Source organism: Macrobrachium rosenbergii, chromosome 9 (genome assembly GCF_040412425.1).
Source record: "Macrobrachium rosenbergii isolate ZJJX-2024 chromosome 9, ASM4041242v1, whole genome shotgun sequence".
In the NCBI taxonomy this organism is placed as follows: Eukaryota; Metazoa; Arthropoda; class Malacostraca; order Decapoda; family Palaemonidae; genus Macrobrachium; species Macrobrachium rosenbergii.
The window spans coordinates 20,737,048-20,752,432 of record NC_089749.1 but is presented as its reverse complement, the minus strand read 5'-3'; the positions used below and the strand labels follow the sequence as shown (position 1 = coordinate 20,752,432).

At 35.2% G+C, this 15,385-nt stretch overlaps 2 protein-coding genes across 4 annotated transcripts in view; one reads left to right on the top strand and one right to left on the bottom strand.

Moving 5' to 3' along the window:
* Uck (Uridine-cytidine kinase) overlaps nucleotides 1–15,385 on the top strand; it is a 202,979-nt gene that overhangs the window by 51,137 nt on the left and 136,457 nt on the right. The window lies entirely within an intron of this gene.
* The window catches only part of SamDC (S-adenosylmethionine decarboxylase), a 48,467-nt gene continuing 37,979 nt past the window's right edge, over nucleotides 4,898–15,385 (bottom strand). For both annotated transcript variants that reach the window (XM_067108501.1, XM_067108502.1), the window contains exons 6-9: nucleotides 12,819–12,939; nucleotides 12,513–12,611; nucleotides 8,695–8,850; nucleotides 4,898–8,337 (exon numbers count right to left, since the gene is read on the bottom strand). In XM_067108501.1, coding sequence (XP_066964602.1) covers nucleotides 8,197–8,337; nucleotides 8,695–8,850; nucleotides 12,513–12,611; nucleotides 12,819–12,939 — 517 coding nt within the window. In that variant the 3' untranslated portion in view covers nucleotides 4,898–8,196. The remainder of the gene's footprint in view (nucleotides 8,338–8,694; nucleotides 8,851–12,512; nucleotides 12,612–12,818; nucleotides 12,940–15,385) is intronic.

Below are 15,385 nucleotides of genomic sequence, written 5' to 3'. Positions count from 1 at the left end.
ATGAAAAAAATTATTGTACTACTAAATAGAAATGATACTTTACTGTAATAGAATACATCCCACCTAACCAACTTGGGACAACATCCCCTACCTGTAAACTCCAAAACTCAGTATCTTTACTCTAATTACTGGTTCTATTTACTGGTAATAGCCTAGTGCATAAATATTTGAACAAATATCATTCCAATGCAGCATCTCAGTGCCTAGGCCTATGCATCAGCCTAGAATACAACATCTTGTTCAGGTGTTTTACAGTTGTCAGGTTAGGTGGTCCAACATCAGCCATGTTGAAATGCCCTGATCTGTTTTTTAAAGTGGTCTTAAATATGCCAAAATAGCCAATTTTTAGTGTTTAGTCAGTATACCACTGAAAGGAAAGGAATTTTGAGAGTAGCTCGAACTCGCCAATCTCATCATTCTTCTTAGTGTTGAGATTTACGTTGTTAATACTCATAGATCTTAAATTAGGCAGAACTAAGCAAGAGCTCTGCATTTGGCATTACTTTGGGAAATGGATTTTTCCTATATATAGTATTTTGGTTTGCTTATTAAGAATTGCTATTTTTAATGATTGACTGTAATTAATCTGTAGTTAACCTCCAGAAGTTGTATGTTGGCCATCCTGGAATGCTATTGTTATACAGTGTAATAGGGGAGCTTTTGCAAGAAGTGGAGTTTCCATCGCCTTGGGTTCGGAGGATGATAGGTTAGGTTAGGCACGTTAGGGTTAGCATAGTTCCTTTCATGATATGGAGGTTTCACCTAACCCTTCTTAAAACATATGGCTCTGATGATGACTTGTGCATGTGCGGAATGGTTCCATAACAACAAAATGGCGATCCAGTCTTTTTCCAGTTTCCAAAACCTGAATTAGGGTCCTCAACCATGTTGGGTAGATATGAGGTTTAGTAATAATTGACCAACAATAGGCCTAAACAACACCATCTTCTTCATCAGCAACACTAATAGTATAGAAAAATACATTTCCAAAGCGTAATATGTCCGTGTGAGTTCTTTTTAGAAATACTGGCAAGCTTTACTTTAGTTGCACGGCCTGATTTCTGCCCGTCATCGTAATTTTCAGGACAGGCTCGTTATACATAAAATGGACTCTAACCTTTCCCATAATGCCAGGTCTTGGACTTTTAACCAGGGTATTATTTACAGTGCCTCAGTCAAATCAGATATGTATTATTTTACTTATCATTCATTTGAGATGATTCATACGTAAAAACTTACTGAATCTCGCACAAATTAATGGTTACGGAGATATTTAAGGATGAATATTGTTCTCTATTGTTATCCCATCAAAGTATGTTACAAGGTAAGACAACACTCATTCCCTCCAAAAACATACAAAATTGTAACCAGTCAACACCGAAACTGTGATTTACCTAAAAATAACACCATGTAACCTAGGGTGTTGACTGGTTACAATTTTGCCGTGTCAGCTATGGTGGGGGGGGGAGGTATTGCCTTACCTTGTAACTTGTACTTTGATGGGATAACAATAAGGAACAGTATTCATCGGCAAATATCTCCATAACCATTAATTTGTGCAAGATTCAAGTAAGTTTTTCTTATGAATCATCTCAAAAATGAATAAGTAAAAAAATAATACATATCCGAATTCGACCGAAACTGTAATAACACCCTAACCAGATCTTACCTAACTTTGGGCGACGTGCCCTGACCTGGCCAGGGGGCTTCGCCCCCTATACCCTCCAAAAAGGCAGTAACCTAGCCCGGTAGGCGACTGGCTGGAGTCAGGCCGCGCAATTAAAGTAAAGTTTTACCGAAATACCCTTCTATTAATCATTATAGCATTGTTGTTAGGGAAGTCCTTGGCTACGGTCGGGTTAGGCTACACAAAAATGATTTGCCTGACCAGCGATGGTCATAATCAGTGCTAACACAAACCACCAGAGAAGCACTGTGAAATATATAAGCTTCGTTCTTAGCAAGAAACTAGTCACAAAATTACCATAGATTATCAGTTCCAGGGTGCAACTTACCGTAGGAGGACTTTGAAACGTTTGCAGAATTGCACTTTGTTTTGGTCTCGTAAGCGAGGCGCCGTTGCAAAGCCATAAGACCTCGATCGTGACTACCAGGGACACTTAAGACATCATACGAGTAATAAGCATGTGACTTTGTTTATTAGCTAAAGCCACTGGGAAAGTTTAAAATGAAACGACAGAGTGCCAGGCACTTTCGTGTAATTATATATATTTTAAAATTTGTTTTCTTCACTTTGCTCTCATGAGAGCTTTCTTGCTCACTCGTTTTATGCTCTGTATACCGTTGTGCCCCGAAGATGTGTTAAAAATCCTCGAAAGTATTTGGCACTCCATCGTTTCATTTTGAACTTTCCCAGTGGCTTCAGCTAACTACCAGAGACATAGAAACTGTGGGAGAAATAAGATATAATTAATGAAAATCTAGGTCTAAAAGTGTAAGCTAAGAAGCTTGTCATCTAACGGGAACGAAATCGTGAGTAACGATGAAAATATAGCGATAGGGAGCTGTTACATTATTGATTCATCTGCTCTTCTATTGTATTTCCTGGAAACTTTTCATATGTCACAAATGCCAGACAAGTATTTTTAAAACAAAGTGACCTCTTGAACAGTGAACTTCTCGATTTGTTCTTATTTTTTGGACAAGCTTATTACTAAAATACATCAACCACAAAGCTTTCATGCAATATTCAACTATTTTTATTTATGCTTTGTTTTAAAGCCTTTTAATTATGCTTTATAGGAAAATCACACCAAATTATATTGCAATTTTAAGTGTCACTTCCTTCAGTATCTTTTGTCACCCGGTCTAGGTTGCAGTCACATCATGGACCTCCCCAATAGGAGCCACTTGAAGTGCGCCTGGCAATGTCATTAATCTTACACCGGGTAGGTGTTCTGGTATTATTGTCTGTGTCAGGTATGCTTTTGCGCTTTATGAATTAATGTTATGGATAGGTAGCGTTTCGAGATCTATTCTGCATTCAAGATTAGTAACTGTTATTAACTCCGTCAGGTTATATTTTTGTTGTCTTTGTTAGCAGGATTACAACGGTTGTGTGGATCTTTAGGAAATAGGAAATTACAGTATTCCTTAAAGTGGGCTCCGTGACTGGCCACAAATTATTAGGTTTTGGGAGAGAGAGGGAATAGCTTTTGGAGAGAATTGTCCTTTTAGGGGTTCGATTCCTGTCTTGGAAGAGTTTTGCAGTTTCCTAACAGTATTATTATAATTTTTATTATCCTCAAGGAGATTACCAATTCGTTTACGTCCATTTATTATTCCTCGTCTACATGGAGTGATTCATACATTTTACTTGGATAGTTCATGTATGACAAATGTATTGCTTCTTACTAACATTTATTTATATGGTTGTGACCAGTAAGTGTTAACTCGCAGTAATAAAAGGGTGTTGACCAAAATAACAGCATATCCTGTTTTTATATCTTTTTGCTAAACTTCTCGTGATCAAATAAATTTGGAGACTGTAGCCGCAGCTTGGCATCCTCCTTCACATAGCCACGGCTTTGCATCCTCCTACACACGTAAGTGGAAGGGGAGATTTTGTTTTATGGTTATCCTCACTGCGTTATCATTTGGCGGTGAGGGTGGTGCCACTTGTTTAAGGGGGAATACCCTGTGGGTTAAAGGCCATTAAGTTTTCTTTAATATTCGTCATAGGATGAAGCTCTTGAATCATATGGAATCGGCAGCAGTCGGATAGTGTCAAAGATTTCTGCTGCCTTTATCGACACATTTCATCTTAAATTAAGCCAGCCTTGTGTTGGCACAGCTTCTTGCTCTATGGCAATCCATAACACACATGTCAATCAAGACTTTTTGGTGTGCTGTCTAATAATGATTGTAGGATGCCCAATTCTGTAGTAGACGTGGTAGTCATTTGGAGATGCTGGTGGTTATTATACCACTTTAAGCGCGTGGCATCCTCCCATTTGGCAACTATAATACCGTACAGTGCTCCATCTCTTCAGGGTCTTTCAAGGAGGGTCTAGATGTAGTTTATTTCTAAGGAGGAGGTAGGTTATGCAGTGATTTTTTCTTAAATATTTGGGGTATGTGGCAGAGGATGTCCGGCGTGATTTTCTATGACTTTCTCGTCTTAGTGGTAGTGCTGAGGCCTTATCATGGTTGTATGGATGTATACATAGCAGTTCCCCTGTTAGAGACGTCGAGTATTTTACAGGCAAAAGATATACCCTGTCTATTTCTTGTGATGTTGACTTAAGTACAGTTTACCTGAAGTACAGTATACCTGATGGAGGTGTTGTTATAAAGATTTCATTGCTTATTATGGCTTGGTTACATTTTAACGCAAATGGGGTACCATATTTGGGTCTGGGTCAACTTGACATCAAAGGTAGGGTGCCCAAGGATCACATCTTGGCAGGGGAAACTAAGGATGTAGTTGGGGTAGCTGGACATTTGGATAACCTAAACATTGAGGTAACAAACGATATGAGTACAAAGTTCTAAAGGCGAACTGGGAGAAATAATGGTTAGAGATAGGGCAGCAAACTGGAAGCAGGAATGTATGTAAAAATTGGACACCATGACAGAAGGATGCAGGAACAGATGTAAAATAAAAGGCTAAAAATGGGTATACTTAAGGGATGCCATAAATAGCCTTTCGTAATGTCTTCAGTGCACTGCATGACGTGCACTAACCCCTCTAAGAGGAGTCCAATCTTTATCTGAGTGCTCAAAATTGGACCTTGCCATATGATTACAATTCACCTTGCCACTGCAGTTTTACCTTCCACTCCAACCAATGGTGGGACAGTAAGGGTGATTCCCCATTCAGTTAAATCTGTTTAACTGCAGGATTATACACCGCGGGAAAAATAAAATGATAAACTTGTTATAATGACTTTATTGAACTGCAGACTTAAAGACAATTTTCCTCTGAAGTACTTGTTACTGATAATAATTAATGTTAGTATGGTACATACAAACAGCAACAGATCAGATATTATCTGAACATGCTGAGAGAGAATTTTATTTCAAATATCGTCTATCAAAGCTCAACTGTCAGTGACATACATAAATTTACAATACAGTTATCTAGAAACCATAATAAACTGCCAAAAATTCAATCAAAATATTAGCAAATTACTAAAATTCAAAAGAATTGCAATATTTTTTCACTATCACATTACAGTAATGAACATGATTTAAGTATTTTATGGCAATTTACTTTAGACATTGTTTGTGAAATAAAAATCTTTTCAGAGATTACCCAAGTTACCGATTAGATCCATATCTCCAATCCATCCCTAACTTTATACTCTTAATTAATTGCAAATATTTATTCTTTAAAATTAATGTAGCCGTATTATAATCATTTACACACCTAATTGCTCTTTTCACAGTTGCAAACCTCAAATTACTGAGGTTATGATGATAAATCAAATTTCAGTGCTACAGTAGTTTACAGCATTCATCAAATTTCAGTTTTATACAGCACTCATAACATTAATAAACACTGCATTCCAAATTCAAAAGCTTGAAAAATCATTGTGCAGCAACTCAAGAGGTTTAAGACAATACATCCAGTTTTTAATAAATTTTGGTACTACTGTCCACTTCTGGCATTGATACTTATGAATATAAGTGTACATAATTCAGTTCACCACATTCAGTACGAGTCTGCAATACAGTATTAAAATAATCAGCAAATTGCATTCCTTAACATATTAGCCAACTTACTGAAGAGACATTACAAAAATTCAAAGTAACCAAATGTTGGGTACTAGACGATGAAATCGATGTCTCTTTTGACTACAAAGTCATCAGAACATTATAGCAAATGAAAATCTGAATTTAATTACTAACAAATACTGTACTGCAATGATTGCTTTATTAAAGTACTAATAAACATCCATTATAGTAATATTTTTTTTATATACTGATTCTTAAAATAACAAGACATATTCATATTCATGAACACAAAATAACAATGAACATTATCAGAACACTCAACACATACGAAGACAATGGAGGAACTTATTTAAAAATGCACTTCAGAATTCATTATTGTAACACCTATACAACTGTTAATATGTAAAAATAAATTCAAAATTTAATTACTGTACTGCTGTTGTACCAGCAGAAATTATTAATGCGCAAGATTCCCAGCATACCCTATTTTCTATGGCATTTATACCAAATATATATCATGTCTGCATTACAACCTTATCACCCAAAACTAATTTCTCTATTAAGAGGGTGAATTTCTATTGGTGGTGAGTTACAGTACAGCAAATTCTGTTCCAGTTTTGAAGGCATTGTTCATGCGAGACAAGGTTTCTTATGATTTTTTTTCGCTTAAAATATATTTGCAAATTACACGATTTCTCTTGAGCTTATACGTAAACAAATCTACAGTCTGCATGGATGTCTTCTGTACTATGTAAATAAAAAAGCCAATAACCATTTCCTCTCTCTTATGTATTTAAAAATTCTTTATGTATTAGGAGAGGGGTATAATTAGATACCTTGGCTGTCAGGCAAAAGATTAACATGCTTTATGATAAATATAAATTAATACAAATTTGAATAAAATAATGGAAGGTTAGTTTAAAGAATAAATTATCAGCATAAAAAAAGAGATAACTATAGTTTGCCAAGTGGCCATAAGAAATTTTTAATACTACATGTCATAGATAATAAATGAAAAAAATAAAAAAAAAAATTTGAAAAAGTATTCTATAATATTATAGTAAACAATACATAGGAAAACAATTGGCAGAGTTCCTCATATTCCTTGAAATCAAAAGTGACAGGGAACAAAGAGAGAATCATACCCAAGGGGACACTCAGAGGAAAATCCTGACAAAGATAAAACAAACATTTTCTGTAACTTTCTTCTTTCCACTTTTTGTATGGTACTCTTGTTTGGACAAAACTGTGAATATCAAATGTATTTCTTTGTTGCACTAACAGAAGAACAATAAAGATTTTTTTATCTCTATAAAACTGAAATCTTTTTAAATGTTTACCAACCTTAAATTAAACTGAATCTTAGTTATAGAAAGAATATTCAACTGTGATGTTGAAATAAATCAATACCAAAAGGATTTATTCACCTCTTTGTAAAAGAAAATACATCCTCCCAATGATGCTTTTATTCCAGCTTTACAGCTGCTCATCTATTATCTATGGAATACCAAGGTTCAGCTTAATTCTTGGTCAAAATTCTAGCTGGATTTTAATTTTAGAAAGACAAAAACTCTTATTACTTTCCTGTTATTTCAATAAAGGAATGTGTAACATGAGAGGATTATGGTCTTTAATTCATAATATTGTTATCACATAACTACACATATTTAAAAGGAGTATTAATGAGATCTTAAAAACAACTTCTGCAGATCTCATACTACATCTATTCGATTCTTTGTTGACTTTCCTAAAGTCGTGCCATAATTACTACCTCTGCTTCTCCACCAAGGCAAAGATCTCATTTTCAGCTTTCGCTTTAACCTGCAGATGCAATGGCACTTGTGCATTTACATGGATCTACTTCACTGTGTCATGCATCCATAGCACTGACACTGGTTACTGCCCATGTACTCCTGAAGGGATCGAATACCCGGCTTGCTAACGAGTGGCTAGCTCACCATATGCTTTAGATTTTTCCAATCACATCATGTTTCCCGTAGGGCCATCTCAGGAATACGCATCCCGCCACCAGAGGAACACTCGACTCGGATGGCAGGATGCCCTTGGCTCTGAGAATGCACAGGTATGACGATAGTCACAATTTAAACAAACAAGAACATATTGACACCTGGCAAAAGGAAATTTCCAGGAAACAACAACACAGATTAAACACCTGAACATGGAAAAGCTGATGACAAGATGTTGGTCAGGATATCCCACTAGTTCCTGTGTTACTCCTATTCTAATGACAAGAGGAAAAACTACCCTAAGAAAGAAAATGTGAAACATGAATTGGAGCAGTTGGCATCCCCTTGACGACTTAACATATTGGTGTAAGTCTTGTCTGATTTCCACATTCTGGCCAGTTGAATTTAAGCTTAATTCATTTATATTAGACTTAAATTTCCGAAAGAGGTGAGCAGCTATGCAGCCTCTGTTTGAAATCCTGTTGAACGTCGAGAGGGTCTCAATCTGCCCACCTTGTAGGACGATTCCCTAACTTGGGAATCGGTTGTAAAGAGCATAAGTCAGGTCATATCCCTGAAGACGGCAGATCTGGATGTCCTCAACATCAAAATCAGAGTATTGTGGGACACTGCAATTACCATCTTCAATGCCAAAGTTGGGCCCTTTCTCCTGAAATACATAAAGCAAAGAAATAATTAATCTTTAATGTAATGTGGAAGACTATATCTGCATACGCTATAATTTTAAAAATGGATTAATATTGATGTCAGCTATACATGAACAAACCTATATCCCTTTGCAGCTTTTACTCAAAGTTTGTTGTTGTTTGAGATTAAGCTAGCCTTGTGCTGGCACAAGCTCTTACTGCATTGCAGAACCTTTCAAAATTTAATATTCCAAATAAACAGTATGCTTTGTAGCCAGCAGAAATTATTTACAAGAATAGGTGGACAAAAAATTTCAAATATCTACCATGATTATGTGCTGGAGTAAAAGAAACAATGGCTTTATTCCAACATGACTTACCACACTGCTGAAGAAAGTCAAGACAAACTGCTTGGGACCGAATGTAGCAATGACACGAGAAATAAGGTCCTTGTAAGATTTCTGGGGCACATTAGTCTCGAATGAAACATAGGAGAATTCAGGTTCTGGTGTGATGTGAATGGTCATATATCCTCCCTGCCAAGAATAAAAATACTGCTTTAATTTTTAAACTTCACATGCATACTGAACATATATCATGACTTCAGACTGTAGTAAATACAATATATATATATTTATATCACTGTAAGATGTGATTACTTTTACAGAATTCTGGATTCTAAAATCAAAGAACTAGGGAACTTTCCAAAAAGGCTTAAATACCATGTACAGTACTATATATACAGAAATAAGTTCTTGTTGCCAATTTCTGCCCCATTTAAGTATATCAAGCTATACCACCCAAACTACCTTACACCAGAAAATAACTGAATTGAATTTTTTTTATAACAACTTCTTTGCCACTACATACATAAAAACATGCCTGTCCACCTCATTCATTTTAATAAACATTTACTATAAGCAATTTTACATCTCATTCTTTAATAAACTGACTAAAATTGAAGTAACGTACTACAGAAGTGTAGCATTTAATGAGCCACCACTGAAGCAAGACATTGGCACAACACAAAAATACTCATGGTAGCCAAGTATCAAATACAACACATCACTACACTTCACAAGCAACTTCAAAATCCAAAATTTATCACTAAAAAAATTCAATACTGTATATGCATCAACTGTATTTATAAAATTGGCAAAATTATATGATCAATTGCAGATGATCGATGATACCTTAAAAGCCAAAATGCAATATATGGTAAATCTGACCTGAACATACAACTATCAATAAACTATAACAGCAGCACTTATCAATGAATACCTGCAATTGTTTTGAGATTTAAAAAAAAATAAAGTCATGCTATCAGCACTGAAATGCATACAATATGCAATGTCATGAAAAGATGGGTATTAACATCCCCACGGCTATGCTGTAGTATTTGTTTCTCATAGTGTTATAGTACAGGGCACAGCTCTATTAGATGTCAAATCTTCTCCAAATTCAGTATTGAGGATTAAAACTTGTCCAGACCTTTGGGAAATTAAACTTCATTTTTTACTTGCAGCAGATGACAAAAATCACAACATTCAAATGCAACTCATCCGCCCTGAAAGGGAACGCAGCAGGAGTTGTATGATCCTTGTAGAGTTTACTTGAACAGAATGCTCACAACATCGATATAGGTCAGTGTTTACGATGCTGGGATGTTATCCTATTTGCTTTATGGTGTGGAGAAACAGCACACCCATGCACACCAGCATCATAGACTATTGCTTTCAGTGATGTTATCTGAAACTGTAGGATGATCCCTTGGAAAACACTACTATCAGGGTAACAAAAATTGCTTTCACTTAACTACTAGATATGACTGAACTTTGAATTTATCTACATTACTTAATTTTGCAAAGTACTACTTATTAACCATTTCTACAAAATTTTGAACCTAATATTACTGTACAATCACCTGGAAGCAAAATTAGAAATGTAAAACAGTATTCTCCACAAAATTACAATACTGCAACAACATTACAACTAAAATTGTAGTAAAAAGTTGATCTGTCTACTGTACTATAGATATACTTCCTCTTTGCTTGGCTAATAAGGAATACCATCCATTTTAGTTACACTGTGATGCTGGATTTTTCCTCAACTGCTGTATGTAAAAACAAAAGACACTTCCTCAATATATGCCTGGATGAATGCATATCAATAATCTCCTCGCATACGGTTGGCCCTCAACTTACATGCAACTAAATTACATGTATTGTTTAAAAAAAAAGGCACTTAATCATTTCTAAACTCAACGCGAAAGTGCCGAAATGCAAAACACATCAGAAACAAAAGAAAATACATTATAAAATTTTATCTTGATGCATAAAAGCATAAAGATTGTGTTACTGTTTCCAACTTACAATATTCTGTTATATAAGAGCAAATGCCAAATTTACTTAGTTAAATTCACTATTATGATCCAACAGAAAGAGAGAGATGGAGAGATAGTGGTAAAGACAATGAATTTTTATCAGTCACCTTTATTTAAGAGCAAATACCAGGCTTAATTAGATAAAACTGAATTCCAGGTTTACTTGTTTAACTGCACTATTATGTAATTTAAACGAGAGAGAGAGTGCATTAGCTTATATTTTATCTCATAATTTCAGGAGGATGTATGTGAAGATTTTGTACATTATAAACATACAATTATCCTATACATTTTATGGTATTACAGTATGCCAATTTAAGTAAGTGATTTGAATCTACCCTGTACATGAATTCTTAGATGGATGCAGGATTGCAAAATCCATGCCTCATATAAGTTAAGAGCCAACTGTACTTTAATAGCTTTCTTTTCTAAACATGATTGGGTTACCCACAATTATACCGTCCAGTTGCCGATCATTATTAATGCAAGCAAAAACAGCTCATAAAATACTGTACTCACATAGCCTTTTCTGTATCCCTAGTATAATAAACAAAAACAAAGTTAGCACAAAACAGTAAGAGAAAAAGACAATACAGTATAACCTACTAATTATGGCAATTTTCCAATTACTATACTATGGGAATTACTGATTATCTAAATGCAGTCTACTGTACTGTATATGAAAACTACAAAAACGAACTTTATACAATTTCTAGCATTAAAATGGTCAACTTTTCATACATCTCTACTAGACTACTTCCTACAGAGAAATGAGGTAGGAAAATTTTAACTGTTATAAAAAGTGTGACAAAGCAGTGTCCAATTTATTTCCTTTTCATTGTCTACTGGCATGGTTTTCTACCTCCAATTACACTTATGTGGTTAACCCTCTTCCAGTTTTTAACTCCAAATTCTTACAGTACAATTAGAAAAAGATTGCCATGTGCTTTTGCTTTTTTTGTTATACTACATAAAACTTATTTCTGTATTTGCTCTCACTATGCATTTACAGTATATTCAAAAACACACAGAAATGGTCTCTGAAATGCATTCTTGGTTTAATCTGAAAGAAAATGTGTAGGCAGAACAATGAAAATCTATTCCAGTTGCATAAGAACAAGATTCTTTACCAGGTATGCTATGGCTCAAGGAACCATTCCAAAAATTTATCATAAAGACAAATATCAAGAAATAAATTTAACAATCCATAATAAATTGATATTCTTCCATAACAATATTTCAGTCTTTCAAAACTCATCTACTTGTTCTAATGGATATGTAAACTTCTACTGTATAATGATAAGACTGAATAAGCAGTGAAGGACTCCAAAAATAAATATGGTTCCACCATAGGCATTTCTGAGTCACAGTACCAGGACAATCACTCAACCAATAGATCTAGGTCCTAGTGCAGATCACTAAAAGTGGAATCCAGCTAATACCAAACCTTCCCAGACAGGTCTACTGGGTCGTTATTGTTAACAATTCGACAGCAATGAAGTTATAAGAGATCTATCTCACTGCTACATATCACAGCATACCACAATGTTTGAAATATGAATTCAACACATTATAATTATACAGGGTTAACAATTTCTCTATGTTACAGCAGATTTACTAAGCCCAAACCTTTCACCATTTCACTTGCAAAATACTTATATAAGCAGTGAGAATATTTAATAAACTTGAAAACAAAACTACAACTACTGTACCACACACCTACCCAGAGAAGAGGAAATGACAGACATTCAACATTCGCTAAATACAGTAATTAAAGAAATATGCTGTAAAAACAAGTAACAAAGTTTCACTTACCGGTACACTTCGCATCAGTCCATTCATCGAGTATCCACAGGGATCAAACTGGTAATCATCAATTACCATGCCAGGAATCAGACGGTCTATTCCAGATTTCTGTTAATAAAACCAAAAACACAAATAAATAACACATATTAATCAAAATGAAAATCTACTTGTTATTCCACAGAAAAATGTATACAGTACAGTGAACTTGAGTACTGTACAAACTGGCAGACAAAAAAAAGTATCGTATTGCATATACCAAAAATTTCCTTACAAAACTAAGGCAATAACAAAAACAGAAAAGAATCATTTCATTACCACTGTAGCTTCAGCAGCAGTAGGACAGACAGATTTATAGAACCATTTCATTTTCTCCTGATCCAGATCCATCATCAAAACTTCCAGCGTTTGATCAGGCTCACGGCGAGCTTTTCCAACCCTGTTAGTAAAAAAAAAGAGAGAATAAACATCAAACATAATGTTTTTCATAACATTAAATAACACAAGCTTCCATGAACATAGAACTTATAAAATATGCTGCTTTCCCATGGGAGTTCACATACATTTTTATAAAAGATGTAAGAACAGCGACCATATCTAAGTTTTAGTGGCAATTCAAAGTTTTCAATCCATAACATACATGAGCATACATAAACTAATATCAAAACAATTAGAAGGAACTCCTGTTTCTCTAATATAAAACACTAATCTATAAAGAACCATGTTTCCTATTCATAATAAGGTAACACAATCAAAATTCAAACTCGTTCATTAACAGTGGTAACTAACAAGTCACGGAATATTAGCGGGAGTCCTTTCTCTCAATCACAAGTGACTTTCTTCTGCTTACACAGTAAAAAGTGCTACAGTCAAATGATGGGGATAGGAGGGTCTACCTTGAAAGATGGCTTGTACCTGTTACCCAATAAACATCATTTCATTTTCATTCTTTTTAAGTTCACATGGTACAAACCATTGTATTTCATATGCAAAAAAAAAGTTGAATAAGAAAAATCTTAAAATGGCCCACTGGAATCCTCAGGAGGACTGAAGGATGAATAAATCTATAATAAAATCCGAGTAGATTTTTTTTGTTTGTCCTCCCCTGGGTGACAGTAGGAGAGACATGATACAGCCACCCACCCCCGGCAAACTGGGGAGGTAGGGGAACAGGAGGGTAAGGGAGACATTCACTATCCTCCTGCAAATCTGTGTCTGCCCTGGGTGAGGGCAGGGTAGGCAGGGGATCGGGAGGGTAGGGGAGACAGCAGCTCTGGGTTCCAGCGCACGTTACCAGCTCGTAACTACAATAATTAAGAAACCTGTGTAGTTACAACATCTAGAACTCTACATGAAGTATCAAGATAGATACATGTCATCAAAATCTGCCAAGTAGAGAATGAATATTGTACATTAACTCTTCCAAGTTCTTTATACTTGCTTAAATATCAAAGTATGCTTTATAACTGGGTATAGTCTTCATGCCTCATAAACCTTACGAGGTCACAGTTCTGCTCTGAAGCCAAAGTTAGTTCTACGCACTATCCCCTTAAAGATACAACAATGCCAAAGGTGTGGTGAGCTGAAAAGTCTGGAACATTTTCCTTCCACAATGTCTCATCAGGCCCTTACTAATACTAGACAGAGGATGGTGTTACTGAAACTGCCAACTTAAGCCATATTAGATAGATTCCAATGGTTTTATCATCTCTGTGACCTAAAAGCTGCAGATACTCCACTTCCATCTTTTACCTACAGTGCAGTACTTTACTTTGTTCCTTCTATACCTTATTATTTTTCCATCCACTTTGCTATTTCAAATGTCTACTCGCTTCCATCTGCTGTGCTGAGATTCTGATCTTATTCCTCCCCTTGCTACGAGCCTCTTCTCTCTGAATATGTCTCTACTGTCCTCTTCCTGCCTGTCCTCTGCTAGAACTTGAATCATCTTTTCTTTTCTTCAACTGCCCTCTTTTCACCTTGATTTCAGGCATCTCTCTCTCTCTAAACATCTCACTTTACATTTCTTTTAAATTTCCAACTTCTATTTTTTTCTCTATTTACTGATAGTTTATCCATTTTGACTTATTAATTTTTCAGTGTCCATGTTTTTGTTCTTGGGATTGACTGCCTTCTCTTTATTTTTCTTTCCCTCACTATCAACCTGGTGTGCATATCCAGTTTAAATTAAGCTTTTTTCTAATCTCTGAAGCCAGATATACTTCTCACCATAATAAAAAAACTATGTTTCAGCTTCTCCACTAACATGTTAACCTCTCCACTAACATGTTAACCTCTCTTTGGCATCTTAAACGCTGTATTTAACATCTTGAATCCTTTGCTCTAGAAGAATTCCCTCTTGGCTTCTCTCTCTTGAAAGCTGTATCTTCCCAAAACATATTCACAACTATGGTCCTGCACGCCTATTTGGGTCTCCAAGAAAACTTATTTCAAACAAAAATGTCAAACTTCCCACTTTCCTTGGAGGTTCTCAGTCTCTTGACAGCTTTGGTAACTCCTAGCAATATGTACCAAAATTAAGAGTTTTAATGAATATGTTTTTATGGAAGGTGTTGATCATCAAATGCTCAGATAAATATGCACAAAAATTCTTCACACAAAAAATTTCTCTCAATTGTTTATTTGTACATCAAGTTATCATTTGTGGATAACATGACATTCATCAGCCAAAATGTAATTATCTGAAGAATTTAAATAAAATCCACTACACCATTTACGAAGTTACATCCCTCTTGAATTTTATCAGTTATATGCTGAAGCTAACTGATTGCTATGATAGTACAGTGCTGTTAACTGTTTTCTACTTTCAGAATTCTTAAAAAGTACAGTATACATTTTAGAAATTAAAATTCAGGTTGTAATTT